Here is a 27851-nt window from a genome sequence, read left to right on the forward strand (position 1 = left end):
AATGCCAATACTTGCTGTTCATACTTCTGTTTGAGTGCAGAAATAATGGCCTCATGTTGTTCTCTGGCTCGCTGGAGGGCATCTGATCTCTGAAGTTCTAACAGCTGCTTCTGCATGCTTTCCATGGCCACCTCTGCCACTTTGGATTGCTTCAGTATCTGTAGGAACAGTATGACAGTAGTTCCTAGTTACATACATTTCACTGTTGCTCCAATATTCTGTACATCAGTTCATTTTTTTTGTGCAGAAGTTGCCACAAGTCCTCAGATGATGTTTTCATACACAGGATTTTCAACCAATGAATCCTATCCATCCAGTTTGTATTTAGCTTTTGCAATGATCATGACCAGCATTTCAAGAGACTAGCACTTCTGTCTAATGCAAGTGCACCACAAATTGAACTGTAGAGGTCTTTCAAATAAACAGTCTAAAAATATTCACAGTACCTGCTCCTCATTGGTAGTAAGAGTCTGAATTTGAGTTTCAAGGGCCTTGATTTGACCTTCAAGATGCATTTCCCGTTCCTTTCCATTCTGATAGAGTTTCTGAGACTCATGAAGACTAAGAGCCAAACCATCCTTTTCATCTGAAGAAAGAGACATAACTGTGTGACAACCATGGCCAGCCACCCAAGAGCTGCATGCAACACGACCATTCACTACCTGCTCTACAGAACCATTCACTCTGCCCTGTACTGTGAACAACAACAGAAGACTGAACAAAACCACTCAGTCTCCATCCAGCACCCACTGTGTCCTCCTGGCAGCAGGGAGCACTCAATGAACTGTTTCCAGTAGGGTCCTGAAGGTACAAGCCCCATCCTGGCAGCAGGAGGACCTCCCATTGTGGCACTCACATTCTCTGAAAAATCCCTTTGCCCAGGATTTTTCTCCTGGGAAGCTGAGAAGCCTCAGAGAAAAGGGAAACAATTATTATCTCATTTGCTTCTCCTGTGTTTTGCTCCTCTGGAATGTGTTTGGAGATTGTTTACAGGTGATTGTTTCATTGGATTCAGGTGTGAGTTGTTTTCACTCATTGGCCAGTCAGGGCCAAGCTGTGTCAGGACTCTGGAGAGAGTCAGGAGTTTTCATTATTATCTTTTTACCATTGTGTAAGTTGCCTTTCTGTATTCTTTAGTATAGTTTACTATAGTATCCTTTAATATAATACAGTATCTTAAAATAATAAGTTAGCCTTCTGAGAACATGGAGTCAGATTCATCATTCCTTCCTGCCACAAGGGTCCCCACAAACACAATCTCACATCCTCCCTTACACCATTTAAAGGGAGACTCCTCTGGAGGAACAGCCAAGACATAGCCAAATGGTTGACAGTTGAACTTTTCTCCCTCCTTTGCTTCTTTTGCATTCCAAAAACTATAGTCTTAATTCTCTATGTTAAGTACTATTTTTTGTCTGTTCCTATACGAAATGGGAAACTAAGACAATCAGATTTTGTAATTTTTGAAAGAAATTTTCTCTACGTACAGTCTGTGAAATGGCCTGTTAAACCAGACACCACCACAAAAAAAGTACTTTTTCATAGATGTCCACTTCTCCTATTGGGGTTTGGGTATTTTGGTGTCAACATTTTTCCCCCTTCCCCCCAACTTTGAAAAGACTACTTTGGCAGACTTCTCACTTTTCTGTACTTTTGTGATGCCTGACTCATGGGAACTCTGGAAAACAACAGTGGTCTTGAAAACACCAATAGTATTTTGGCATTTAACTTCTACTTATAGCAGAAGTTAAGACATTTATGCAGTCAGGCACCAATCCAGAGACTTTTACTTAGAACAATGTTTGGGGGAAGAGGTTTAGTCACATATAGTCTCAAATCAAGTTTATAAGTACAATAAATACCTTCAAAGACACTTTCTAAATCAATCAATCAATCTCAGAATTTAAAAGTTGCTCAATTTTAATAAAATCTAAGAACCAGCACAAAACATTTTACCTTTGACCATTGAAAGCTGATGATTCAAGTATCTAATCTGTTGTGCACTCTTTTCTAGCTTTTCATTAAGTTCTTCCAGTTGTCTTTCCCTTGCTTTATTTAGAACTTGAAGTTGAAGAATCTGCATGTTTTCTGAAGAATCTGCCAAATTTCAAACAGCATGCAGACAAGTCAGCACAGATACCAAGAAAGTCATCGCTGTAATTCCTACTCCAAAATATTTTTTTATAGTGCTAAATTCATTGCTGGTGCACAAAATCTTTTTTTTTTAATCCACATTTGATTTGCATCACTCAAATTGCTCTGGCAGCAATGGCTGAAGGATTGTGCAAACCACAATTCCAACCTTACAACAGGCTCAGATAAAAGCTTACATGCTGTGAACTCACTGACTTGTGGCAAGTACAAGTTTACAACATGTCTGACAAAGCAGTTCAGTCATTTGAAGTGTACCTAACAGAAAAGCCCAATGTGGCATCACTCAGAGTGCACTTCCTAAGGTACAGTGAGTCGTTATTTTCCAATATTATGGAAGGAGGCAAAGTGTCAACAAGGTCTGACATCAAGCCACCAGAAGTAATTCAGTTGCATCAATCAAGACTACATTTTCAATGCCCAAAACTCGTATACCCTGAGCAAAAAGAGATCACTTCTGGATATAAAAGATTCTGTACTTCAACATCCTTTTAGTTGAAGTATTCTCTTACTGAAAAACTACTGAAATCGGCATGTTCACTGATTTCCATTGAACTTTTTACACAACTTTATTTCAAGTCTAAGCAGCAAACACTTACTTTCATCATTGCCCAAGAACTCATGTTGCAAACCTTCAAACACTTCATTTCTTCTGTTTCCTTCTTGGATTCCTGGAATATTTTGATGAATGCCATTTTGGTATGGTTTATAAGTCACTTTGTAAGATTCTGGTGACTGGCCATTGACAACATCAGATGCAACAAATTGCTGTTGTGACAATAAATACATAAGAGGAAATACATTAAAACTACAACTGAACTCTTGCTCAGTGAAAATATTTTTCATTTTACAAGTTGACATTAAGAAGAGTTCTAGTAGCTCTTCATTTTCAGGCTCCAATCCAGCACACCATTTAAGCATGACAGAATTCTTCATGAAAGATTCCAGCTCAGAAAAGCAGTGAAATGTTAATTTAAATAGGGTAAGCACACACTTAAGTGAATCACATTCATTCTACCTCACGGAATTCTACCAAGGCAACAGGACAAAGAACAAAAATCAAACATGAACATATGAAAACTTAGTTACTAATGTCTCATTTTTTTTAATAGGCTACAGAAGCCTCCCATCACTGTTTGAACTGATTGTAAGAGACTGAAGGCATGTAGAAATATTACTACCAATAGCTAAAGTCCTGTGAAAATTTTCCAAGAGATAGAAAGATGTGTCAGCTTCTAAAATACCTTAAGATGTTCTTTTGGATCATCTGAAAAATTTAATATTTTATTTTGCTGATTGTCAAATTCTGGTTTATGGCCATTTGTATAAGGCCTGAAGTTTTCAGGAAGATGATAGACATTGTTCTCTTGGTAGCAGCTTGGAGAGTTAAACCCATCTCTACCAAGATACACATGATCTGGATCATCTTGGCCATCCTGGCCACAGTAATCTTCTTTAACATCATATAAATGTTTCTTCTCTTCATCATTATGTAGGCCATTCCAATTCTTCCCATGTTTTTCACCATGATCAGTTTGCTGGTCACACAAGAATTGTTCAGGGTACAGATTTTGTCCTTGTTCATAGCCCTATGAATGGATATGAGGTTTAGAATTGCTCTCTCAAAACTCAGATTTCACCCCACCCTCTTTTTCCTGAGGTTACCAGCCCTCAAGTTAGAAATACTCCAAATGAACACCAAAACACTTCACCTACATGTATTTCTCTAATTAATTTAAACAATATTCAGCATGTTATTATGAACAAGCAGTAATTACATCCCTGCTCATACAAACTTACATTTGGAGGATCAGTGATCAATGGATGATCCTTCCACCTTCCATCAAGCTTCCCAGGCTCATGTGACCTAGAAAGACACAAGCAGCTTAACTATGTACTAATAACTTCAGGGAAAAAACAAACCTTCTTTTCTTAAATTAAGACACATCTAATTTACTGCAAATTGCACTACAACTCCCCTTTTATTTGGATTACTTTTACACACCTCATCAACTCAGACTTTGCTCTATTCTTGAAAGCACAACATAAATAATAAAAAGATGGTGCCAAATGCCTTACTGCTCCTCAGTCTCCTGAATGCTACAGTCTGAGTAACTGGAGAGTTGGTCTCCACTGTCCTCCAGCATATCATGGGGAAGGTCTGTCAACAATTGTTGCAACTGAAATAGAACAAACAATATTCATTATATGATCTTCAGGAAAATTAGAACAAGTTCAGCCCAAAAACATTGGCAAAGAAGGCCACCTGCACAAAATCCTGGTTTTCTTCCTCCAAGGAGGAATTCACAACACTGGAATTCACAAAGAGACTTTTACCACAGAATGCTTACTAGACTAGAGTACCAACCAAAGCATTTTTCTGCCAAAGTCTTGTTAAGAAAAGAGCTGCACCAGAAAGAGGTAAAGCAAATGCCATCTAGTAGACATGTCCCAGGACAAACTAATTTCAAAGAATCAGCTCCAAACTGATGATGCCAGGATTTCTTCTCTCTGAAGTCCAGGCTAGAGAGGTAGCGAACATTCAAAACATGCTCTGAGAAGTCTGGATGGAACTCCAGATAAGAACTTGCCAGTCAGTATCACTACATTCAAGAAGTCATCACTGCAATGATTAGTGCTCTGCTCTGGACCAAGCAACTGGACACAACCAGAGAAAATCACAACTAAAACACACCTGAACCTCACCTCTTATGCTTTCCAAGAGTGGCACAGTCTGCACCCTCTTTTGCTCTTAACAGACTACAAAAACTTTTTTTTTTCATTTTACGTGCTGAAAAGATAGGAAGAAACTAAATTCACAAGCCTTCAGATTAAAGTACTTAATTCTTTTTCACCTCTTGTTCTCTTGCATAATCTTCTTGGTCATAGTCTTCATCTTCATGTTGAGTTTGTAGAGCTCCACTATCAAAGTCAAGGGACATTGTTTTCTAATATTGATTTTGTGTATCCAGCAAAACCTACCACAGGAGAGGAAAACATCACACGTGAGCAAAATACATGAGGAATCAAAAAGCACCACCCTCATCACCTGAATTGCTCAGCATGAAAATATAATTCTTGAAACAGTCATTGCACATTATTTGCTTCTCATATATTCAAGCCGACTCACTTCCAAGAATTTAGCATTTAAAACAAGGCTGACATAATATAATTTCTTAAGTTCACTTACAACAAGACATTATTTTCTGCAAGTTCTAGTACTGCACCATATACATATGATGTGATACATGATGATAGTAATGTCGACTTTTGAATTTTGCTTCATAGTCTTCTAGAGAGTAACTACAGTTTGTATTAAAAACTGAAAGTATGCTGTTCCTTATTCATTTGGATAACAGCTCCAAAAGGAAAAATAGGAAAAGTATGCCAGAAATCTGAAAAGCATCACATGAGTTGCAGATTTTACTGCTTAAGAAGAGAGTCTTGACTCCAAGGGCCTGTGTGCACTGAGCAGTGTGCTCACAGAAAGCTGCTGTGTGTAAGTGCTGGTCCAGGTCTGGTTACAAGATAAGTTACTCCCCGTTCAAGGGACACTTGTTTGGGCACACAGGTGTAGCACACACTGAAATCTTCACTTGGTACAATGTAACATTACAGGAGCATTATTTCCAAGTTAAAAGTCACTTCATCACGTTTAAAGGACTTTTTTGCCCACAGCTGTTGATGGAAACTCTCCAGCAGAGCTGCAGGAGGCCTCACAACGCAGCTCCTGTCCCTGTGTGCCCCCCGTGACCCCTCTCACGGGAGGCTCTGAGGCTCCAGCTGCCCCCACACCGCCACCGGCCCTGTCCCCTTCCTTAGGGCCCTCCCCAGCCCCGGGAGCGAAGGCAGCCGGCCGAGAGTGCGCGGCCATCCCCGGAGAGCCGCACCTGGACAGGCCGGGGGCAGCTCCAGGGGCGCGGGGCAAGCTCGGCCGCCGCCACCTCAGTCCGCTCAAACTGCGGCGCGGGGCGGCACTGCCGTTATCCAGCACACCTCCCGCGGGGCCGCCACGGCCGCGGACGGGGGCAAAGCGCGGCCCGAACAGCGGAACCCACCTGAGCCGCCGCGGCCACCCGCCCTCCACAGCCACCACCAGGGCGAGCCCGCCGCGCTTCCTCATTACACCCGGCCCGCGCCCGCCGCGCTGATTGGCAGCACTGGGCACCAACCGACGGCCAGAACCGCCCCGAGCCGCGCTGATTGACAGCCCCGGGCACCAACCACAGCCAGAGCCCGCCCAGCCGGGCGGGAGATCAGGCCCGCCCCCGCTGATTGTTTGAAAGCAGGCGCGCATGGTCGCGGGAACGCGCCTGGCGAGCTGATTGGCCGAGCAGGCGACCAATGGTAGTGTGAGTTTTGTGGAGGGGCGGGGTCTCCGCGGGCGGGCAGCGGCGCCATTTCGCAGCGGGACGTGGCGGTCGCCTGGCAACGCGCGGCCGCGGGTGACGTCACGAGCCCGCGAGCCGCGCTTCACGGCCGTGTCACGATGGCGCTGAGGGGATGCGGGGTCAGCGCTCCTGCCCGAGCCCCTGCCCCAGGCAGCCTTCGCTTGGCTGCTCGGGAACCCGCTCTGCTTCCAGAGCGCATTCTCTTTAAAAAATAAAAACCTCCTCAGAAGGAGCAGATTTATTGCGCAAAGTCGCAGGAAGCAATTCAGACGGAGGGTTGGTTCCGTTCGTAACAGCCCCACCTGGTGCCTCGCCCTCAGCCCGGACACCGGGAAAGGACCCCGGGGCAGAGACGTTTGGGTCATTTGTTAGAGGATTTTTATTGATGGGAGCAAACACTTCATGTGTTTCAGTGAAATTTATAGAAGTTTGAAAAGGAACGAACATGCTATGTCTAGTAAACGTGTGACATTATGGGCGAAATCAGCCATTTTTCCCAGAGGATTCTAGTAACCATTCAAACAGAGATTAACCAATTCTCATCATTTTTACAGGCATTAAATGACTCAAACAAAACAAAAAGCATTTAAATGTGTCTGACAATTTATATTGAGTTTCTCAAGAACAGTATTTTGGAAACTTTCCAAAAGTCAGACAACTATTTTTCTTTTTAGCGTGATTATTTCTAAGACTTCCACAGAGGAGCTGACAGCGAATCTTACATGCGACAGCTGGGCCACAGAGCAGCATTAAAAGCTTAAATGAAGGCATGGAAATGCTAGAAACCAAAAACAGGGAATGAATGTAGTTTATTCTAGGAAAATGCATGGATTTGTTATATTTGATTTTTATCTGTAATTAGTTGGATTATCTTCTTCCTCCCACATCAAAAGATATTGATATACTTCTTTATTGCTCTAGCACCCAATTATCTCCCTTTCCTTCCTTTTTACTTCACAGTTCAGCTTCAGATATGTAAAAAATATGCAGGAGCATCAGAACAATGATCCAGGTCTTTTAAACGTTTTACATTGGTGATATTCAAAGAGAGAAACACACTGCATTATCCTGTCATATACATCAACACACTGGCTCTGGCTGTCCTTATTCACTGGTTAAGTGAAAACTGATGAAGTGAAAAAAGTCCCTGAGTCAGCATCTTGACTGGCAAAGTCAAGAAACTTTGATCTCCTACTATCACAGCTCCAAATGCTATTATTTAAGTCCTGAGTAACTTTGATTTGTACTAAAAATAGAGGTGGAGTTCTGCACATTTTCCTTCTATGACCTTTCATAAAACTCAGCTTTGATACAAAAATCAAAACTGCAGGTCTTTCTCTCCACTTGACATGCCACAGAAGTAGCTGGGTTTGCTTCATTGCTTGCTCCATAGTCATACCAAGCACATTCTGAAGTTTGACAAGATGTGAGAATAGAAAGGACATTATGCAGGGGGTTGATATCCCAGTTACAGTTTCTTGCTGTGGTACAAAGCTCCAGCATGAACTCTTGCTGGAGACCTTCACTGGTGAGCACCTTGCACAGGATAGAATGGGCAGAAGTTTGGGCTGCTAGCTCTGAAGGCTCAGGGTATTGAAAATGCCAGACTATTAGCAAGGAAACCAACTACTAATGTTTATACCTTCTCACTGCTTCAGTATATGTAATTGAGTAGTTTAATCATATTATCAAAGAATGAAATGTATTTTTATGGCTATTAGCTGAGGATAAAAATAAAGATGTTTTCTAGTAGACTCTAAGTGTGGCTCTTTACATTACATTTTCCCTTCCCAGGAAGCTTGTCTTCCATAATTTAATAAGACCTCTCCTCTTGTTTTCTAGAGGAAGGAGCTCATACCACAATGTTCCATTTACCACGAACACTGGCAAACAAACAATGTATTTTTTATGGTCAAGATTTCCAGCAACTGCTGAACTCCACAACAATTGTCTGCCTTAGGAACTGAGCCGGTGGGCTGGGAGACAGAGAGAGTTATGTCTGTTCATGCCAGAGAATATTGCTTGTCTCAAATGCACCATTTCCCTCAGGCCATCACCTGGACTACCAGTTCATTCCCCAAATCTCCCCTGCCTTTCTTCAGTCACTTATTAAATCACTGTTTCTTCAACAGGAAGCCAAATAAATCACTGTTCACTCTGAATATAGGGTTGTTCATGTTTAGAGTATTTATTGTGGCAAAACAATTAATAGATTTCTTTTAAAAGATTTTTCCATGTTTAGGAACAAATGGACTCTATGTGAAGAGGGGAAAACTATCTTGTTTTGGAAAGAACACTGACTAAGGACACATGCAAAGTTCAAACATCCTTTAAATAGTTTTCTCCCAAAATGTATCATTAGTTTTGTTCAGCTTTTCTAGTTTGTAAACAACTATGTAATCAATGAAAATATATTTAGCCTACCTTTAAAAAGATGTTTCCAATATTAAGTGATAATAATAGTAAAATCATATGCAAGACAAAAATATTAAGATCTAGCATGCTTGTCCCTTAACAAGTTCTATTCCAAAATTATATTACATATATTAATTTCAGCTTTGTAAATGTTTGTAATCTCAAATCTTTGAGCAGTCAGACAGTGACAAAAAATTATTAAGAAACTGGACAACCTTTCTGTATTGTGAATGCCATTCATTTCAAACATTACTTGCTAGTAAAGTGCTGTTACAAGCAAAATGAAATTGTTAGTGTCTATCGAAAGAAGATGACATTTTAGTAATATTCAAATTGTACTTGTTTTTGGCAAATAGTTAAAAGCATAGACATGTTCGTTTAACCACCCAAAACTAATTCAGTATAAATAACATTGGTTTCAATAATTCTATGCTAAAAGGCACATACTAATGTTCCAGCAGTTCTTTCAAGTGAGCTTTTGTATGTAGAGTTTTAATTGTGCTTTTAAATAGTTACTGATTCAGTATGACCTTGAAAGTGACATTTGTGCATGTCTAAAATAGCTTCTCACAAATGAATCTCACACTCTGAAGGTGTAATTTTGTTAAGATTAAGATTATATGTATCTATATAACTATGCTTGTTGATCTCTATAGATCTACATAGATATACACATATACATATATTCATACATACACACACAAAAGGGCTTCTTCTGGAACAGCAGCAGAAAGTGCAGTCTATACTTTTTTGACTTGTCTCCATAATAGAAAGTTCGGGTATGAATTGTCTTGGGATTTGTGAGATCCAAGGGATTATTTGTGATACTGCGTATGTCCCATATTACCCTCTTTCCTTACAGGCTGCTTCAAGCTCACTTCACTTCCAGAAGAGATGATTGGCAAATTATTTTCCATGTGATACTGAATAAGATGACCCACACTATCAAATATATGATCTTTGGTTCTCACCTAGTGGAAGAAGCAAAAGAATATATTTTAGGTTAGTTTGTGCTTCTAACCAGTTGGACATGAGGCTAACACATAAAAATCAAAAGGCACTTAAGCCACTGAACTCACTTGAGCAGGATCATTAGGCTGTAGACAGCAATTCAGATCTATCCTTTGGCCCACAAGAAAAGTAGTGGTAAAGTGTAAAGATTGTATGTCAAACTGGGCTGATTATGCACAGGGGAAAGAAATAACCTTTTTTTTTCTCCAAAGAAGAGAGATATTTTTCCCTAAATCCCATTGAGGATTACTTTTTTGATTAACTCTCTCCTCAAAAATGTCACCCAAGACTGCTCTTCTGAGCAGAAGAAAGTAGAATTGAAGTGACAACAAACTTTTTTGTATCCAGAAATTCATAATTAAGGATAGGGTTATTTTTTTCTAGCACTCACGGTTTGCAGGATGTGTTAAGTGTATACACTAATTATCAGCACCTGGACTAACAGTATTTAAATTCCTCACTGCTACTTCCATGGTACTTCCGTGCTTTTAAGTTTTTGAACTTTCAAACCCACTGCAGCCACTGACTATATTAAAGTTAACCTGAATGGAGTCAAATCACTTCCACTTGATGGAATGCAGCCATGCATTTTGATTGAAATATCTGAGCAGCACCGAAATTTCATTATATGAAATATTCATACCTTGCCCTCAGGATCCACCAAGAGTAGATGCTTTGCCTGCCCTCCCTGCAGTCCACTGAGGACATACTGACCAGGTGACGTTGTGCTTTCTCGTACCAGAAAATCCCCGTCGTTGACTAAGAGGCTCTCTGCTGCTTTCCTGTTCAATTTGCCATGGTAACAATCTTCATTCTTTAGCTGTTGCTTTATTTGTGGCAGAGCACAGAGACCAGCTGTGTTGCTTGTGGCACTCTGCTGAACAGGTTCCGGTAACTCTAAAATTAAATGAAAGGGAATGTATTGGACACTTCACCTAAAGCCTCATGCTAAAAGGATGCAAGCCAATATCTTTAATAGCTTTTAAAAAATTCAAACAATTCAGCCTTGAAGCAAACCAACCTTACAGACTATAAGAATATGCACACATGAATGCTCATGACCCTCCAGTGCATTAGGCAAAATTATCACACCACCTCTTCCCCTACCTTAGATGGGAAAGCCTTTGGTCGCTAGGCAACAGTGATTAGAAAGAGGAATTTTTCTGATGCTGTACTGGTTTGGGGTTATATTTCTTTGTATGAAAAAGTCAAATTTTCCCTGTAAAAACAAGATTTTTATTGGCTTTTTAGCTTTATTTTTTTCCCCCATAAGATCTTGTTTTTCCTTTTTCCTTAACAAGCTCTGAAGAGATTGTCACAGATCATTGGGAGAGTCATGTTGAGTGGCTCCAGCTATGTGCAGGAATGTAAGACAACATAGCCAATGTAGCCAGAAGGGAAGGATTACAGCATGATACATTTGCTGTTAAAAAACGAACAATTACCAAATGTACTAAAAAAACTGGGTGGTTTGGGATATAGCCAGTCAGACTGCAAATGATTCACAGGCAGGATTCTTCTAAGGAAAATATGAGGATACCACTTCTTCAATGGAATTGTGCAACCTAAGGCTCCTCAGGATATAGGCAGTTCCTTTTAGAGCATGATGCAGTCCCAAGTTGGAAATGTCTCAATGGTCACAGATTTCTTCATTGTGTTTCCTTTATTGTCCAGTCCTTTTTCCACTTTCTTGTGTGGAGCCAACTCTGACAGAGAAAGCACTCAGTGGGAAACCATAAAAGGCAAAGCTAATAAAGTATATTCAATAATGAGGACAATTAGTAGCAACTACGTAATCATTTAATGGATATCCTCCACTTCGAGACCATAAATCAAGTTTGGACATATATTTAGTTGATACCACAGATCAAACAGTTTGATTTAGAAATTATTGGATGGGATTCAATGGTCACTTATGGAAGAACTAAGTAAAGACTGTCACAATAATCCCACTTTAACCCTGCATGCTACTGCCTGTGAAGCAAAGGCATCTGAGGTTATTTCCACTTTAGAGTGGTTAAGACCTTGAGCATACAGGAGAAGCCTTTTCCTAGAGGCAATGTGCAGTCCCAAGCTCCTATGATCCTCAAGACTTGCTTTTTAATACCTGTGTCACTCCATTCATTGTCATCAATGAACTACAGAGGATGAAAGGTTATCCTGCTTGTTTACCATCACTATTTCTGCTCTTTAATCCCTTTTCTCTTGAATCTAACAAGGAAAAAGAACAACCAGGATAGATTTCTTTCCCCATCTTTTCTGTATTTCTTATGGGAAAGCCAAATCTTTCTGCATGCAGAGAAATGAGAAACCCCCCTCCTTCCACGCTTAGACAGGTGTGGCATCGCAGTGGGAACCTACTGGCCTGACGCAGAGGGCTCCCAGGGATCTGTGCTGCTGCTGCACCTCGGGCTGCACAGGCTGCAGAATGCAGGGACTGGGTGTTGATGTAACATGGATCATCAAATAGATCTGCTTTGTAGGCAGGTTTCAATGAGGTTGCCTCTTTTATTGTCTTCTGTGATCTCTCATCGCAATTACCTGCAATTAGTATATAGTATGCACAGATTTCCTTTTTTTTTTTTAACTCAGCTTTAAGTAACTGTAAAAGCTGAAAGAGGAATGATGTTCTTCTTTATAGCCCACTAAAGTAATTCAGAAGGAAAATAAAAATGCAAATGAACTTATTTTTCCTGATGTCTAGAAGGCACCAGGTCCAAAAGTAATTAGAATGAAGTTTTCAGAAATGTTCTGTACTGGTCCAGTTCTGCTTCAATCAATGTCAGCAGTGAACCCCCACAGACTGGAAAGAAATTAATACATATGTCTCTACAGAAACACATACCATACATGTTATTTGTTGCAAAACCCTTTCCTTCCCCTCTGCACCACAAAAAGAGCTTGTGGGAAGCTGAGCAATTCTCTCTCTTGCTATTCTGGTGGAGAAGGGAGAGATGGAGGAGATTGGTGCTTTGAGGCTCTGCCTGGAGAGCTCAAGCCACATCTGTCAGGTTAGGATCCAAGCCTAGGAACAGGCTAAGAGAATATCCCCTGCAGGGTATGAAAATAATAGCACTTCAGCTAGCCAAATAGCAGGCATATTTTTGCTCTTCAACAAACGTTTTATTCATAGATCTATTCATTCATTCTTTTATTTGTTCTCCCTCTCTTTGTAGAAACCATTTGATTCTCCTTTCCTTGAATTGGAAATAACACAAGAAACTGAAGTATCCCCTACAGGCAGCGTAATGGATCACTTCAGAGTCGTGCAGGTGGGAATTCAGAAAGGACCCCATTGTGCAGTGAAAGAGAGGAGCTGAGCAAATGTGCTCAGGGCATCAGCTGTGGCAAAGGAAGCCCAGAAGGGATGGAGGCTGATGATCTCCTGGGGTCCCTGAGAGCAGACTTGGCTAAAGGCAAATTGATCCTGGGCATAAAGCTGCCTAAGGCAGGGGAAGGGCACAGTGACACTGAGAAGCCAGGGATGCTGGAACCAAAGGGCCAGGCTCTGTTGGAAAAACCATGTGCTGATAATCTGGATCTCATTGAGCATTTGTAGGAGAAGGGGATATATTCAGAGGCTGATAAGAAATGAAGTATCTTCCTTTTTCAAATGGTATGAAGAAAGGGAACAACAAAGAGTATGAAAGAGAATAAAAAAACAAAGAGCTACTGTACAGTATCATGAGAAGTAAAATGAGTAAGTCTGCCAGCAGACTTGAAGATAGATTAGTGGCCTTTAGAAAAGCTGTAAGGCTTTTTTGTCTGCCCTCCATCTAGGGAACTAAAAATGACCCACTAAGTAGAACACTTTTCACCATTGTATTGAAAGCCAAGGGACAGCTCTTCCAGGCAGCCTGCCCTGGTTAATTCTGCATATGCATGAGAAGGAAAAGAGAGTACATACCCACAGTTTTGTTTTCTTCTGGACAGTTTTCATATATATTGATGAAGGTTGGGCTGCCTGTCTGTAGAAAAATTTTAAAATCAGTCACATAAAGTAGTCCCCTAGAAAAACCCAGGTAACTTCAAAACATCCATGCATTAGTTACTAGATATACAGGTAATTAAACATGTTCTTCACCAAAAAATTCCCATCTCCTCAAATAATATTTCACACTGATACTCTTCTTTCTTTAGATGTCACGTGTGGACTCCAATGTGAGTCTCATAACTGCCCAGTTATGTATCTAATGTTTAGTATATATACAGTGTAACTCCTAGGTAAGAAAGCTCAGATTTTCTAGTAAGTGTCCCTCATCATAAAATCAACTACAGGTATCATGGTTTGAAAGTGAAATGGTTACTAAGCTGTCTGAGCAGCACTGAAAGAGAAAGGAAAACCAAAAAGTAACAGCCCATGGGAAAAAGGCATTTGCATTAACATGCAGGGTAGCTCCTTGCAACAGTACTGGTGAGCATGAGGTGCAAACTCTGGATATAGTAAAACATTTTTTGATTTAGAGAACTGCTGGGGAGGTGGGGACCTGATATGCAGAGTATGGTTCATGTCAGCAAAAAATAGATGGTGCAGTAGGACAGGAACACACAGCAACCTGGGAGCAGTTGCTACCAAACACAAATAACACCTGGGAGCAGCAAGCTTTTAGACAGAACCACCTGGATTCCAGCAGGCACATCTGAGTGTGCTCCCTCTGAGCAAAGTGGTGGTGCCTTCTTTCCTGTGTGGGGAAAGGATGGTGCTCCCAAGGCCTCACACAGCAGACTCTGAAATCTGTGCAGCCATCTGAACTTGGCTTGTTTTACTCCCTGATTGGTTTTTATTTCCCACTATGCCAGACAAGAGCCACAATCTCTTTTGCTGATTTAACAGAGCTTCTTGAAACAATCCAAGAGTAATGAATATTGTATATATATTGCAATCAGTCAATGTTGTATGTATAAGTTGTAGAGCATAATGGACAGGATGAAATATTTATTAGATCACAGAATAGGGAGCCAGGAGGTCCCAGATTTTGCAGATGTTCTCTCCAACAAGCCATTTAAATTGGTATCTATTTTCTTCTCAGAGCTAATGAGTGAACGAGGGAATATTACTTGGTCTCCTGAAAGTACTCTAAGGACAAACCAGTTAATATTCAGAAAGTGCTTTGGGATTCAATTATGTACTAAGCATCATTAAATCTAGCCTAAAAAAACCTTTTCCCAGGATAATCAGGACCTGGTTCTGATGTTAATGCCATGCTTTAACACCACAGAAACATTTTATTATTCATTCCCATAATAGGCAGTGAGTATTTATCCCAGCAGATGCTGTACTTACTGAGCAATACTGCTTTTTGCACTGGACAGGACACTTGGCCCTTGGGTCTGTCTGCACCTTCATTCGCATGTCTAACACTCCGCCGGTGGGAGGCTCCTTCCCTGGAATTTCGTTGTAATATTCATGATGATCCTCCCTCTCCTGTGAATTCCCAGCTGATCCATTAGCATTTGCTGCCTCACTGAAAAAAATATGGGGGGGGGGGGGGGGAAATGAAGCTTCTGTTGTAATCAATTGCTTTCTAGTGCAGGCAAACATCCCCAGTGTCTGCACAACGCACAATACACAGATTCGCCATACGGAGGCTGTAAAGGGCTTTGGGCCGGAACTTTCAGAGCTGTTTATTTTTCCAGTTACTTCTTCCTGAAATAAAAATAGTCATGACAGTTTGGGGTAAAGGGAGGTACAGTCATTTCATTAGCACCAGGCAGCCCAGATATATTTTCGAGTCAAAGAAGAGGTAAGAGGAATCTACTGAAACTTTAGGAATTCCAATGCATTGTTCATTAAGGTATCCAAAATGCTGACCATAAAACTAATTCTTATGGCTTCTTTACTGAAGTCTATAAATCTAGAGATTGCTGGGGGGCAGCCAGACTTCAAGAGAAAAATGAAAACCTCATGGCATTTAGTCAGACAGGCCTGCAACTGTTTTAGAAAATCAAATATTACTACCAAAAAAACCCCTAAATAAATAAATAAAAAAGTAGCTGTCCTCAGAGGCATTTGCCCTGATTTTAATAACCACAATCAATATTCTGGCTCAGCTTGAAAGGAACGCTGAATGACATGAAGGAGAGCACACAATGTTTTTTTTGAGCTAAACCAGAATGATGATAGTTTAAATGTACAGCTGATACACTGCAAAACAACTAGGTGCTTCCTGTACTGTCTCCGGTCCCAAAATAAAAAAACTCAAATCTTACTTCTCTGATTAACAAGAGTATAATTGGATAAAAGGCCATGAGCAGGAAAGAGATAAAGTTCAAGTAGTTGATTATGTGATATGCAGTGCAAGTATTTGATTATGTGATTCATAGTAGTTTGGAAGGGAGTGACTCATTCACACAGCAATATCCGACTCCTCTGCCTGAGGACCGTTCTCGGAGGCTGCCTGTGGGTTATGCTGAAGGAGGAAATCTAATTACCCTCTTCCATTCCTCCCTGCTCCTATGCTGCTTGTGACATAACCTAGCAGGATTTCTTAGGAATAAAAGGCTTTTCCTCTGGTTATTTTCCCCAGGAAAAACAGACCAGTTTTAGCAGTGGAATGGCAAGAACCATCATATACATTGAAATAAATATAAACTGGAGTTGCATTTATGCAATAAAACCAGCTCTGCTGTGATGCATTAGGCCCTGTTCCAGTGACACTGCCTGCTCAGGACTCCTGTGCTCAGGGTGCAGGTAAGCAGTGGCACAGCTTTACCTATTCATGGGAAGTAGCAGACAATCAAATTTGGTGTTACAGTAAAAAGAAGCCTGAGAAAAATAGGCATGTCTAATCTGTGAGGAGAGCCATAAATTAGAGCAAGAATTGTGTCCCCAGTGCAATGGAAGAAGGGTAATTGAAATGGGGAATTGTGGTCCAGAAACTAATCTAGGCCCTGTATTTCAGGCAATGTGTAGAGGACAGGGCTTCACGCTTTAACATGCCAGGTGGTGGCTGTGTTTATCTCAGTTCATGAGGCTGATGTAAGTCATGCCAGGTGAAAACTGAGGCTGCTGCCAGAACATGAGCAGAATAGCAGAAAGGTGAATTAAAATGGCTTTTTTCCCCACCACACACTTTCCACAGCTGCAGCAAGCTTAAACTTGGCACAGGTCAGGACTGAGCTCAGTCTCTGTGTGTGTGTCTACTATTTATAGAGCTGAACTTACTCGGGCAGAGTAATTTGAACATTTGTTCAACTTGCATGACTTAAAATAAGGCTGCTTTATCTAAGGAACAATACAGCTTAATTCTGTGTTCTGCACCTGTACAAATGTCACAAAAATCAATGGAGTTCACTGGAATAAGCTAATTTTGATATCTTATACACTGCACGTACAGGCAGGCATACATTTGAATTATCCTATGTCCAGAAAGCATATTCAAAGCATCTTACTTATGGATTACTCTTTGTAGTGTATTGTTTTCCTGAAAAGTACTAAAGAGAAGGAAACTGCCAGTTAAGTGACTGAGAATGTGCTGACCTTTCATTAGATGTAACCAGGCTAGATGGGTTCTTCAGGTACTGTCTGAACCGGAGCTCAAAAGCCTGGCCTATGGTGTTGATCACCTCCTGTGCCATCCCATTAGGACATTCCAGGATGTGGCATGCTGAAAAGAGACACCTTACTTTAATCAAGTAAATGCAGTTTATACCAGAAAGTAAAGACTCAAGCTATATTGCTTACAGCAAAGCTCCTACCCCTTTATGGAGCCAGCAGCTAGTGCAGCTCCAGTCTGACCTGCAGTTCCCACTTCATTGCACAAAGAACATGATATTTAAAGCCACAGCCTGCCTACTATTGCCTCTACACACACAGAAAAGCCAGAAATTGTACAGAATATTGAGCTGAGTTCAGTAGCTTCCTTATTTTAAAACTCAAGCAATTCCTTGTTACGTACAAATAAAGCAATCATATAAACACATATAACAGTTGGAAACTTGTTTCAATACCTCTCTGATTAACAGGGTCTTTTGCTACATATGCCACGTAGTCTGTTGTATCCTACAGGAAAGAAGACAACAAATGTCTTGAACATTGTAATTATGAACAACCCTACCACCACAGCACAGCAATTGCATATAGACAGGTACATTTTTAGCTTTAAAATGCACGCTTCCTTCAGGGAAAAACAACCAGAGGTACTAGCAAAGTGAGCCAAGGAAAATATCAATGACACACGGGTGGCTATCAACACAGTAATTGTCCCATATTCTTTTTCTTCTAAAAAATGGACTAGACCATTTGTCATTCTTTGGGTCTTCAATAAACTGTGTATTCAATTCCAGCTCTGCAATAGGAGTAGAAACACAACTGGTGCCTCATCACCAGGCAGTGCTGCCCCTTCCACTGCTCCCGTGGAGCTCACAGCCTTTCCCATGTAACACATCAGGGCTGTGTGACTGCTGCTCACAGCTTTTGGCTGGGACAGTCCTTTCCAGAATCACTGGAAGATAAAATAGTGCTAGCATACTGCAAAGGACGAATTTCCAATGTTCCAAATTTGTAGCAATAAGATTGAGTTTTGAAGGCATCTTAGAGAAAAGTTAAACTTTAAAATTACGCAGAATAAAATGGGTATCTGATCTCAGTTGCTCCTGCCTAATTTTAGTCTGGCTACAATCAGGTTAAATTACCCTGGATCTCAAAGCTGCTGCTGAGATCAGACAACCTCAGTATAATCAGTTTTCTGTTTCTGATTCTCTTTCTAGCCAGCACTGAAATAATCCTCTTTTCCTAGTCAAATTGAAAAGGGAACTGGAATAGAAAAATTAACATTTCTAATGATACCACAAAAGCAAAGAGTGGCTTGATAATTCAGTGTTATAGTCAAATTGGTGAGGTAATGAATAACATTCTTTTAATTATTAAAGATGCATTTTGTTATTTTGGATCTTTAAGGTGGGACAGGGAAAATGCAATTCACAGCTTAAAGGCATGGTTCTCTTGAGGGAAGAGGCAATCAGCTGGCAGGAAACAAGGCCCCATTTGCAATATGCACAAGAACAATCATTTAATAATTCACAATGAATGACACAAGAGGCAGGTCTTAGGGCCAGCAGAACTTGTCCTAGATTTTTTTTTTAAATCTCTAAAGTTAATATCACTAAAGCAAAGCAAGCTAAATATTTCTTATGTGTCTAGTGAACTCAATTTCCTTCCTTTTCCTTTCAAGTTTTTCTTAAAGTTCATAAATATTTCAGGATAGATATTTTAAAATAAATCAAATCTAGGGAGTGACTAGAAACTAAAGTAACTGGAGCAGCACCTGCTATTTTTTATGTCTTTTTTAATGTTTATGTAGATGCCTGGATGATTTTGCTTCAAAATAAAGCCAGAATAGGCTTAATTATCAGGCAGAATAGTCCTACTCTTTCACAGCCCAGAACAACACTGAACTTCAATTAGACCCTGAATGTGGGGCAGGTGGAAAGACAGGTCCTGTGGAACTATCTCCCATTTTAAATGTAAACGGAATTTTGAAAAAAGTACCTGAACAAGACAACAAAATTGCCCCTTATGTGAAGGGCCACTAGATTTATAGTTATCACTGATGAGCAAGACCTCTATTTTGCATTATCCTCCCAGTAAGAAGTGTCAGCAGCTGCTCCACCAAGCCCATTTCCTGCAGCACATCTGTGCACACACATCTCTTGCTGGCTTTGCCATTAAGCACTGACCAAACCCAGCCCTGCATAGCCTCTGAAATCTGAAGTCACTGTGCAAGAGCAGTGCAGTATAATAATATAAAAAACACTAAAAAAGGTAAACAAGCCCTAAGGAATTACTTATCCAACCCAGATAGATGCATTTCCTGCTTACAATCATTACAGTAAAGAGTCTGGAATAGAATAAAAACCCTCTGACTTGAAAACATCCATGACTGCATGGCAGTGACACTAGGAAGAACAGCTCTATCTGCAGGAAGAAGGTGGTTATGCCACATCTGTCTCATTGGAGCTGTTTGCTTGAGTTAAAATTAATCTAAAAATTTAGAAGTGCCAGTGCTGACAGCTTTTATGACAGGTATTGGATCACAGGGACCACTGAACTGGATCAATTCCTATGTTCACATTCTTATTTTTAGATCCCCAAGTCAGAGGGCTTTTGAATTGACTGACACTCACTGATGGGTGACAGAAAAGTTAACTGTGTATCTATTAAATAGTCACTGAGTCACTATTCCACACTTCCTTTTCAATGTCAGTCCCCCAGTTCTCTTGTATTACTGCTCATGATCCAGAAGTGCAGTGTACTCTGTTAGTGCTTGTGGAAGGAAAGGATGAAGCAAAGTATTTGCAGGTAACAATTATTACATGAGTTCATTATACCTGCAGAAATACATTTAATAAATCAATACTTACTGGGTCACCTCCAGAAGCAAATGAGATGGACTGCATATGATGGTTGGCAATAATCTGAAAAGCATAACAGACTAATTAAAAATGCTCTTGGGCCACACATTAGAAGATATCAGAACATATGTCTCTATAGAACAAGCAAGTAAATTCATAACAATCCCATTTATTAATTAATGCATGTATCATTTAGGAAGGAAAGAGATAAAAATAGGAATATTTTTGAGATTACCCCTTCATGTTTACCAATGTCTAGATCCCTGAGTAATCTTCCTTAAAGACTCTTCAGAATTAATTCAACCACTAACTTCTTATTGTACCCAAAAGGAAGAAAAGGAACCCTGGTGTCCTAATCCCCTCCCAGGATGAGCAATGGACAGGAGACCTCTGCACTACAGACAACCCCTAAGAGCTCCTTGATGCTCAGCATGGCACCAGCTCAGTGCAGCATTCCTCAGTGCCAGTGAGGCAAAATGACCTCCCTGATGTTCCCCTGCTCCAGCTTGGAGCAAAACCTGCTGCTGGCCCGGGGTGAGATCACCCAGGGAGCAATACCAACAGCTGAGGGAGGAATTAGGTGGGCAGGACAAAGATCCTTATCATATCTGCCAAGAAGGAAGGGAGCACAGCCCAGTTCCAAGCAAACCCAGGCTCTCAGGAACACACCTCAATAGAGCCTAGAGACTTTACACAGTAAAATTGATTGTACACATGTATTATCCAGCTGTAAAATAGCTTGGAATGATACCAAAGCCAAGCTCTGACTTCATACCTACATCAATTTTTTTTTCCTCCTATGACTTGTCAGAAACTACAGTAAGGACTTGTTTATTGGCACTTTACAGGCCAACACATTCAGAGAAACAGTTTGCCAAGAGCTCAAGGACCCTTCCCCATGGAACACACCATCATGAACAAAAAGGACCTGCGCTGTATGTCAGGTGCTTTCATTTCTAAATTCAGAGGCATCATGTAATTCAGCTTCACCAGGCGTGCTAAAGGGTGCCCTTTGCAGGGCACTTCCTTCCCTCAGAAGCCACAAACGAGGACAAAAGTGTAGCATGGAGAAAAGGACCCTGAGTACATGGATCCTACCTGCTGCGTGTCAGCATTAATCAAAGTGAGGCTGCTTGTTGAAATGGTCAGCTTTATATTCATGCCAGAAAACTGAAGGTTACTTTTGCCAAGTACAGAAGACAGAAACTTCACTGGAGGCTTTGAACAAAGAAAGAAAAGAAAGAGGCTGTCAGCCCAGTCTGTGAGGGGCAGAAACACATGAAAGTCAAGGAGGTTTTATGGTATCTTATTGAGACTTTCAATGGAGCAAGGATAATGGCTTGATCAAATGCAAATAGATCTTCTAACAAACATCAGCTCTGAATGCAATACTGGTAGGAATGGGTTTTATGTCAATAATGGGGAAAAAAATCCCAGTGAGCTAAATGTTATAGCTGGCTCAGGAATTCAGAATGTGCAGTTTTCTTTCTGAACTCTTCTTTGTTTCTGGAGGATGAAGTGTTTCTGGGTAAAGCAAGAAATTCTCTCATGTATTCCTCTTGAGCTCCACAGTTACAGAAGGAAATCTGTAAGTTCTGCTGGACACAACCCAACAGCAACCACTGATGTTGCCCCTCACTGCATCCCAGTTACTTAATAAAATCCATTAAACACTGCCATTTTAGTTTAATGTGTTTAATTTTTTAATATAAAAATAAGCAGATAACATTCCAGTGAATTAGCTCCCTCTTGCAAACCAAAAAAAACCCCAATTCCAATAGTTTAGCAGCCAAAGCCTAAAACTTGTAAAGCACCATGCACTGCAAGGGCTGGTAGAAGCAGGAACTCTGGACAAAGCATTAATCCTGGGAAAAATAAAGTAGGGCATAGCCTCAGCCCCAAACCAAACAGGCTAAACACCCTGCTACCAGCACTTCCATGTTATCCAGGCTGAGTTCAGATGGATTAAAATGCACTAATTCCAGCATGGACTGAAGCCTGTTAGAGACTCATGTATCCAGCTTATCAAAAGCAGATACAGAAAAATAATTGCTGAGCTAAAACAGGATTTACCTTCCTCTTTTTTATAGCTCCATTTGTACCCGCCACAGCTTCACACAGTCGGCTTATTGCTTCCCTGCAAATAAAAAAATACAGCACAAACTGTTGGATCATTTCACATGCACCATCTGTAACAGAGCCAGCAACTCTGCAATTTATTGTTATCTGCCCACTTATAAACTCTTAAATCTTCTGGAAGGTCTTTCACAGTTGTTTTTCTTTCTTCTTTCCTCCCACTGTTAAAAAAAAAAAAAAAAAAAAAACCAAAAAAACCAACCAAAAGAACTATTTAACAAAATACAGTGATTCAGCAGCCTGGATTGGATTCTTTTTCTTCATCAAACCCATCCATTTCATCTTATGAAAATGTTTTTAATTAAAAAACCCTCAAACATAACTAACCAGAAGACAAGCAACTTAATACCATCAAAACCTTTTTTTCAGAATGGTTGATAGGTCCCTTGCATGGCAGGAGGGGCTCCTCCCTACTTAATCCTTCCTATTTAGCACAGCAGGTGCATGCTGAGTGAGCCCAGCTGGGTTCTCTGATTGACTTTCTGGGGTTTGGGATTTCTTTTCCAGAAAAAAAAAAAACCACAGAAAAAAATCCCAAAACAACACCTCCCCCCCACCAAAAAAAAAAAAAAAAAAAAAAAAAAAAACAGAATCAAAACCAAAAAACACAATAACCCAAACAACAGTGGGGATGTATAATCAGCTTCCCTAGTTCCCTTTCAGAGCTATCAATCCATATCTTTCCATCTCTGGTAGGAATCTCCCAAACTGGACCTTCTGTCCAGCCACCCCATTCTCCTCTGCAGGTTCCTCTCAGTTCAGGCAGCAGAAGGGTAAGGCATAAAGCACACGCAGTGCTCATTTCTAGATGAAAGATAAATCCACACAGGATACCAGAGTGCTGTGCTATGCCTGTTTTCCAACTTGAACAAGGCACATTGTGGCCTCTGCTCAGGAAGTGACTGGTTTGGACATAGAGCACAGCACTGACGGCCCTGGTCAAGGTTAGCACAGCAGCTGGGACAGAACCTTTCTGCTGGCAGTTACAGGCTTTTCCTCACTGACAGCTGCTGCTTTGAAGCCAGCAGGAGAATGGTGCCTCGCTGGGCTGGGATGTGCTCAGCAAGTTTCCATAGCTTGCCTGGACACCCTGGTTGGAGTAGCAGCCCCAGTGTCTCCAGCTGCCCTGGCCCTGTCCCACAGGGGCTGCGTCTTCTCAGGCTTAGGCTCCCATATTGGGCACTCCAAGCCTCAGCCTTTCTCTTGGGGCTGAATTCAGATTTACCTCCAAGGATGGGATTTTGTTTGGTTCTAAAGGGGAAGGGAGTTTGTTTAATTGTTTGTATTATTGAATTATTATCCAAAGAGCTAATTAGGAAACGAGCCGGTTGGGAAAGCTTGTCTGTTTCCAGATCCCGCTGTGTCTGTGGGAGGAAAACACCACTGGCCTTCACCTCCTGAGAAATATTTAGTCCAGAAGGGCTGAAAATTACCAGCAAACCACACAATGACAAGAGGCTCCAGGCAGGTATGTCCAATGAAGCAGAGATGCCCAGGGAGGAGGAGTGTGGTCCCCCCAGGACCCTGCAGATGAGAGAGGAAGTAAAGCCAGCCCAGCACAGGTGAACCCCAGACTCACTCCTGCCCCTGCTCTGCCCCCCAGGGCTGCCACACCAGTGGGCTGTGTGCTGGAGCACTGAAGATCAGTGATACACACTGAGGGAGCACCCTGAGAAATTCAGCCTGGATGCTGTCACATGAATGGAGACCTCACCCACAGCAATATATAATTAATATTTTCTGAGTGAAAACATCAGGAAAGAAAAGGGGCCTCATTGTGGGCTACACAAGATCAGAAACCCTTCTAAACACTGACTCTTCTTAGCATTTAAAAGCAAAGTACTTCTCCCTACACAACTGAAAATATGTTTTTAAAGTAAATTTCTGATACCCTTCTTGGTTAGCTCCTGCTGTTACCAGGGGGAAGGCCAAACATGACCAAATTAAAAAAAAAAAAGAGGAAGGCATCCTGCAGGATGATCTTGCAGATTCCAATAATCAGCTTGGAAAATGAGAACTCATCTTCTCATTCAATATTAAAGGAAATTAAAATCAGAGCCAAGACATTAAGGCTACTTGGAGCCTTCAAGTCTAGCCTTACCTAGAAAGAAAACCAGATACAGAACAAATTGGAAAAACAGGGAAGTTGTCTCTTTTGGTGACAAATGAGTTATTGCACATGTCAGGCAGCCCATGTGAAATCAAGAGTTGCAGGCAGAGTTGCCAGCCACAGAGCCAATTCTTGTACAAGCCAGTCTGGTGGCTGCCCACTTCACCATGCTCTGAATCGACTGTCCAGTAAAAAGGAACCAAAAAGTAGCAAACCATTTAATATTTTCTACTACCTCTCTTTGGTAAGGGAAATAGTTGTACAGACATTTCTTGCTGCATACCTCTGGGTGATTTTCTAAGTGATCTAACAAAACTTTACAAATATTATTTGAAAGGTGTGAAAAGCAGGAGTTTGGTAACACCTGCTGCTACAACTGAACGCTTCCTACATGCAGTCATTTCCACAAACTGGAAACTGCTCCACACACTAGGAATAAAAGAAACTCTGGATGCACCCATGATAAACCGAAATGAGTGACCCATTTTTGGCATCCATAAACCTTTAAACCAGCTTTTTGGGGTTTTTTTTTCAGGCCCAGTCCACAGGTTTTCTCTGGGTCTGCAGCCCTGCAGTGAAGCCCGTGGCTGACCCAGCTCCTGCGGCTCACAGGGCACGCCCGTGAGGGAGAGGCCTGTGGGCAGTAACACTGAGCCACTTTGTTCATTGTTCCCCCAAAACCAGAATAAAAGATGAACGATGGGCTGATGTAAGCAAGCAAGCATGCTGTTGAGGATTTGCTTTTAAGCATCTAGGGCCCTGCCTACACCATGTAACAGAAAGGGATTATGTGGCTCAACAAAGTTGAAATTAATCTTCCAAACAAAGTCAGCCTTCTTCCAGCAGCCCTCCCTGGCTGCACATTTGAGACACCCTTCACCCCTCAATGCCTGACCATTTTGGAGTTTATAAGTTAATGCCCCAATCCAAGATACAGAACCTCTTTTCCCAGAAATGCCCAAATTTGATGACTAATAATCAGCTTGATTTAACAGAAATGTGTAAGAGGAAAAGAGCTGAATGGCTGGACAAGAGAAGTACACATGAGGGTCCAGCAAAGGCAGGACCTGCCACAGCACAAGGGTGACAACCCAAACACATCTTGTATCCAGAGCAGCAAGCACAGGCTAACCATTACCAAAAAAAAAAATACAAAGACCCCCAAGCAGAAGAATTTGTTATGCTTATTGTTATTTTTTGGTGTTACTTTGTCCTCTACATGGAGTTTGAGATCACAGATTTCTGCAAAATGGGAGGAATGTCCCTAAGAACAAGTGGGGTCATGGGCAGGCAACAGCAGAGAGCTGGAAAACTTGCAGTGGAATCTCCTGTGCCAACGTCCTCACCCCACAGCCACCCAGGGTAAAAGCACCTCAGTGCCCAGCCCTTCTCCTGCTGTGCTGTGGGCATTTGGCCACAGAGCACCTCTGCATCCCATGCTCATTCACAGCACCAGAGAGGCCACTGTCTGCCTTCCCTGACCATGTGCCTGCCAAGCAACTGAAAATGCAAGTCCAGCAAGAAAACAGACAGTAAATTCTCCATGTTCACTCCTTTGGACTCCTCGCTTCACTTTGACAAACATGAGTTTGTTCATCTTTTCAACATTCATGAAAAAGGTAAATAATATCTTCAAATTTAGATACCATGAGGTAACTAAGCATGCACATACACATAAATCAAGGCAGGGTGCAGACATAACTAGAGACCCTTTCTACATCACTTTAAAACAGAAGATGTCTCTTTGTTTAGTGAAATGCCATCCAAGTAAAAATATTTTTTACCCCAATTCAAGTAACAGGCATGGTTAAAATGGGGTAATTTCCAGCAGCTCCTTGGTTGGTGCATTGTGCATGTGTCTATAAACTTACTCCCCTGAGAGAACAATAGGGGAATAATCAATGTTATCTTTGCTCCAGTCAGCTTGTCATCGATCGGACTTTAAAGTCTGCATGTGTGAGCTCAGCACTTCAGCATTTGGTTTGCAAACAGTTTAAGTTTTGAATTTCTCATGCACAAAAGAGCCCGTTAAGGTCAGCAGTGGCATTTTTTTTAGGTGATGGAAATATTTCTATTGTTAAGTTTTGACACAGTTCTGCTTAACAAAACCTTACTATCTAGTCCAAATTTAAGTTGGCAAGCTCTTGTCACGCAGTAATTCATATTCATTATTTTCCTGACACACCAGACAAAGCTCTGTTCTGTTAGCACAGCAGCACACACACCTCTTGCAAACAGGAGATAACCTTGCCCTCTGGCTGAGCTGTGAAGAACACAGTGGCCTGGGCTGGATGTATTACATGGCTCTTCTTGGTCTGTAAAGGACCTGCCTGAGGGAAGTATATTGGTATCTCAGGCACCTCTTCATCCAGACATGAAGGAACTGGGTGAGTGTGTGCTTATACCAGTTGTACATTCAACAACTGCTGGTCTGAATATAAAACAAACGGGACAGCTTTGAAGTGAAGTCTATAGGCATTGAAGGACTCATGTTTTTCAGTTTCTTTCAGTTGGTAAGTTTGGGAGCCAGAAGGTATAAATGTAACACTAATCTCTTCACGTTGCTTTCCTTTCTCCAGGAATTTTTGGATACAAACTTGGGGAAGCAAAACAGCATCTGAAAATCTCCCTCCAGCAGGAAGGAAGAGCTGGGCAGGTACAGGAAGCCTCAACCACACTCCTGGCATCCTCAGCACAAACTATGCCAGAAAAGCAGATGAGAGGACAAGGGAACATGTCTAAGGCCAGGTGAAGATAACCTGCAGCCACCCATCTCTCCAAAAAGCTGGGTGGCTGCTGGGGCTGCCTGGCACTAGTCCTGACTGGTGGACCATGAGCACATCACAGCACCACACAGCACTCAGAGCTGGATAGAAGGTGATTGTTTTGAAAACTCAAACACTCCTGCAGTTCCAGACTTACAAGAATAAATGTCAAAATAAAAACGGGCTTTTCTCTTTCTGACAGGACATTTCAGCCACCCCACAGGCATGGGGGTACTAACAATCTACACCCAGAAACTGGCAGTAATCTGCAACAGAAGTAGCAAAGTTCTCAAAAGACCACAAAATATTTCATGTTTTAACCACATCCCCAGTTGTATCTGAGAATGAAACATTAATCTTTCTCTGATTTGCAGCCTAAAAACTTAGGCTTGCAGTACAGATGGAAACAGCTGTATTTCAACATGTTTTCCTTGTGACTCCACTTCCAGCTGAGGCTGGTCTTGGTGCAGATGGGGTCAAACGATGTCATACATCTGATAAAAATTCCTTAGATGACCT

The 27851-nt window shown here is 41.4% G+C and overlaps 2 protein-coding genes across 4 annotated transcripts in view; both read right to left on the minus strand.

The window, feature by feature from the left end:
* Positions 1 to 5093, minus strand: part of CEP152 (centrosomal protein 152) — a 20929-nt gene extending 15836 nt beyond the window's left edge. Inside the window, exons 1-8 of the mRNA XM_066558767.1 lie at positions 5007 to 5093; positions 4231 to 4331; positions 3952 to 4018; positions 3396 to 3740; positions 2751 to 2919; positions 1957 to 2097; positions 447 to 586; positions 1 to 158 (exon numbers count right to left, since the gene is read on the minus strand). The exon at positions 1 to 158 is cut by the window's left edge and continues 43 nt beyond it. Coding sequence (XP_066414864.1) covers positions 1 to 158; positions 447 to 586; positions 1957 to 2097; positions 2751 to 2919; positions 3396 to 3740; positions 3952 to 4018; positions 4231 to 4331; positions 5007 to 5093 — 1208 coding nt within the window. The remainder of the gene's footprint in view (positions 159 to 446; positions 587 to 1956; positions 2098 to 2750; positions 2920 to 3395; positions 3741 to 3951; positions 4019 to 4230; positions 4332 to 5006) is intronic.
* A 3613-nt stretch (positions 5094 to 8706) lies between these two features.
* The window catches only part of SHC4 (SHC adaptor protein 4), a 28283-nt gene continuing 9138 nt past the window's right edge, over positions 8707 to 27851 (minus strand). For 2 of the 3 annotated variants that reach the window (XM_066558946.1, XM_066558943.1), the window contains exons 3-12: positions 22395 to 22458; positions 21420 to 21539; positions 20331 to 20384; positions 17919 to 17970; positions 17449 to 17575; positions 15253 to 15433; positions 13876 to 13936; positions 12330 to 12509; positions 10612 to 10865; positions 8707 to 9928 (exon numbers count right to left, since the gene is read on the minus strand). In XM_066558946.1, the coding sequence (XP_066415043.1) occupies positions 9773 to 9928; positions 10612 to 10865; positions 12330 to 12509; positions 13876 to 13936; positions 15253 to 15433; positions 17449 to 17575; positions 17919 to 17970; positions 20331 to 20384; positions 21420 to 21539; positions 22395 to 22458 (1249 nt within the window). In that variant the 3' untranslated portion in view covers positions 8707 to 9772. The remainder of the gene's footprint in view (positions 9929 to 10611; positions 10866 to 12329; positions 12510 to 13875; positions 13937 to 15252; positions 15434 to 17448; positions 17576 to 17918; positions 17971 to 20330; positions 20385 to 21419; positions 21540 to 22394; positions 22459 to 27851) is intronic. The other variant, XM_066558945.1, reaches the window with a different exon arrangement.

Source organism: Molothrus aeneus, chromosome 13 (genome assembly GCF_037042795.1).
Source record: "Molothrus aeneus isolate 106 chromosome 13, BPBGC_Maene_1.0, whole genome shotgun sequence".
Lineage (NCBI taxonomy): Eukaryota > Metazoa > Chordata > Aves > Passeriformes > Icteridae > Molothrus > Molothrus aeneus.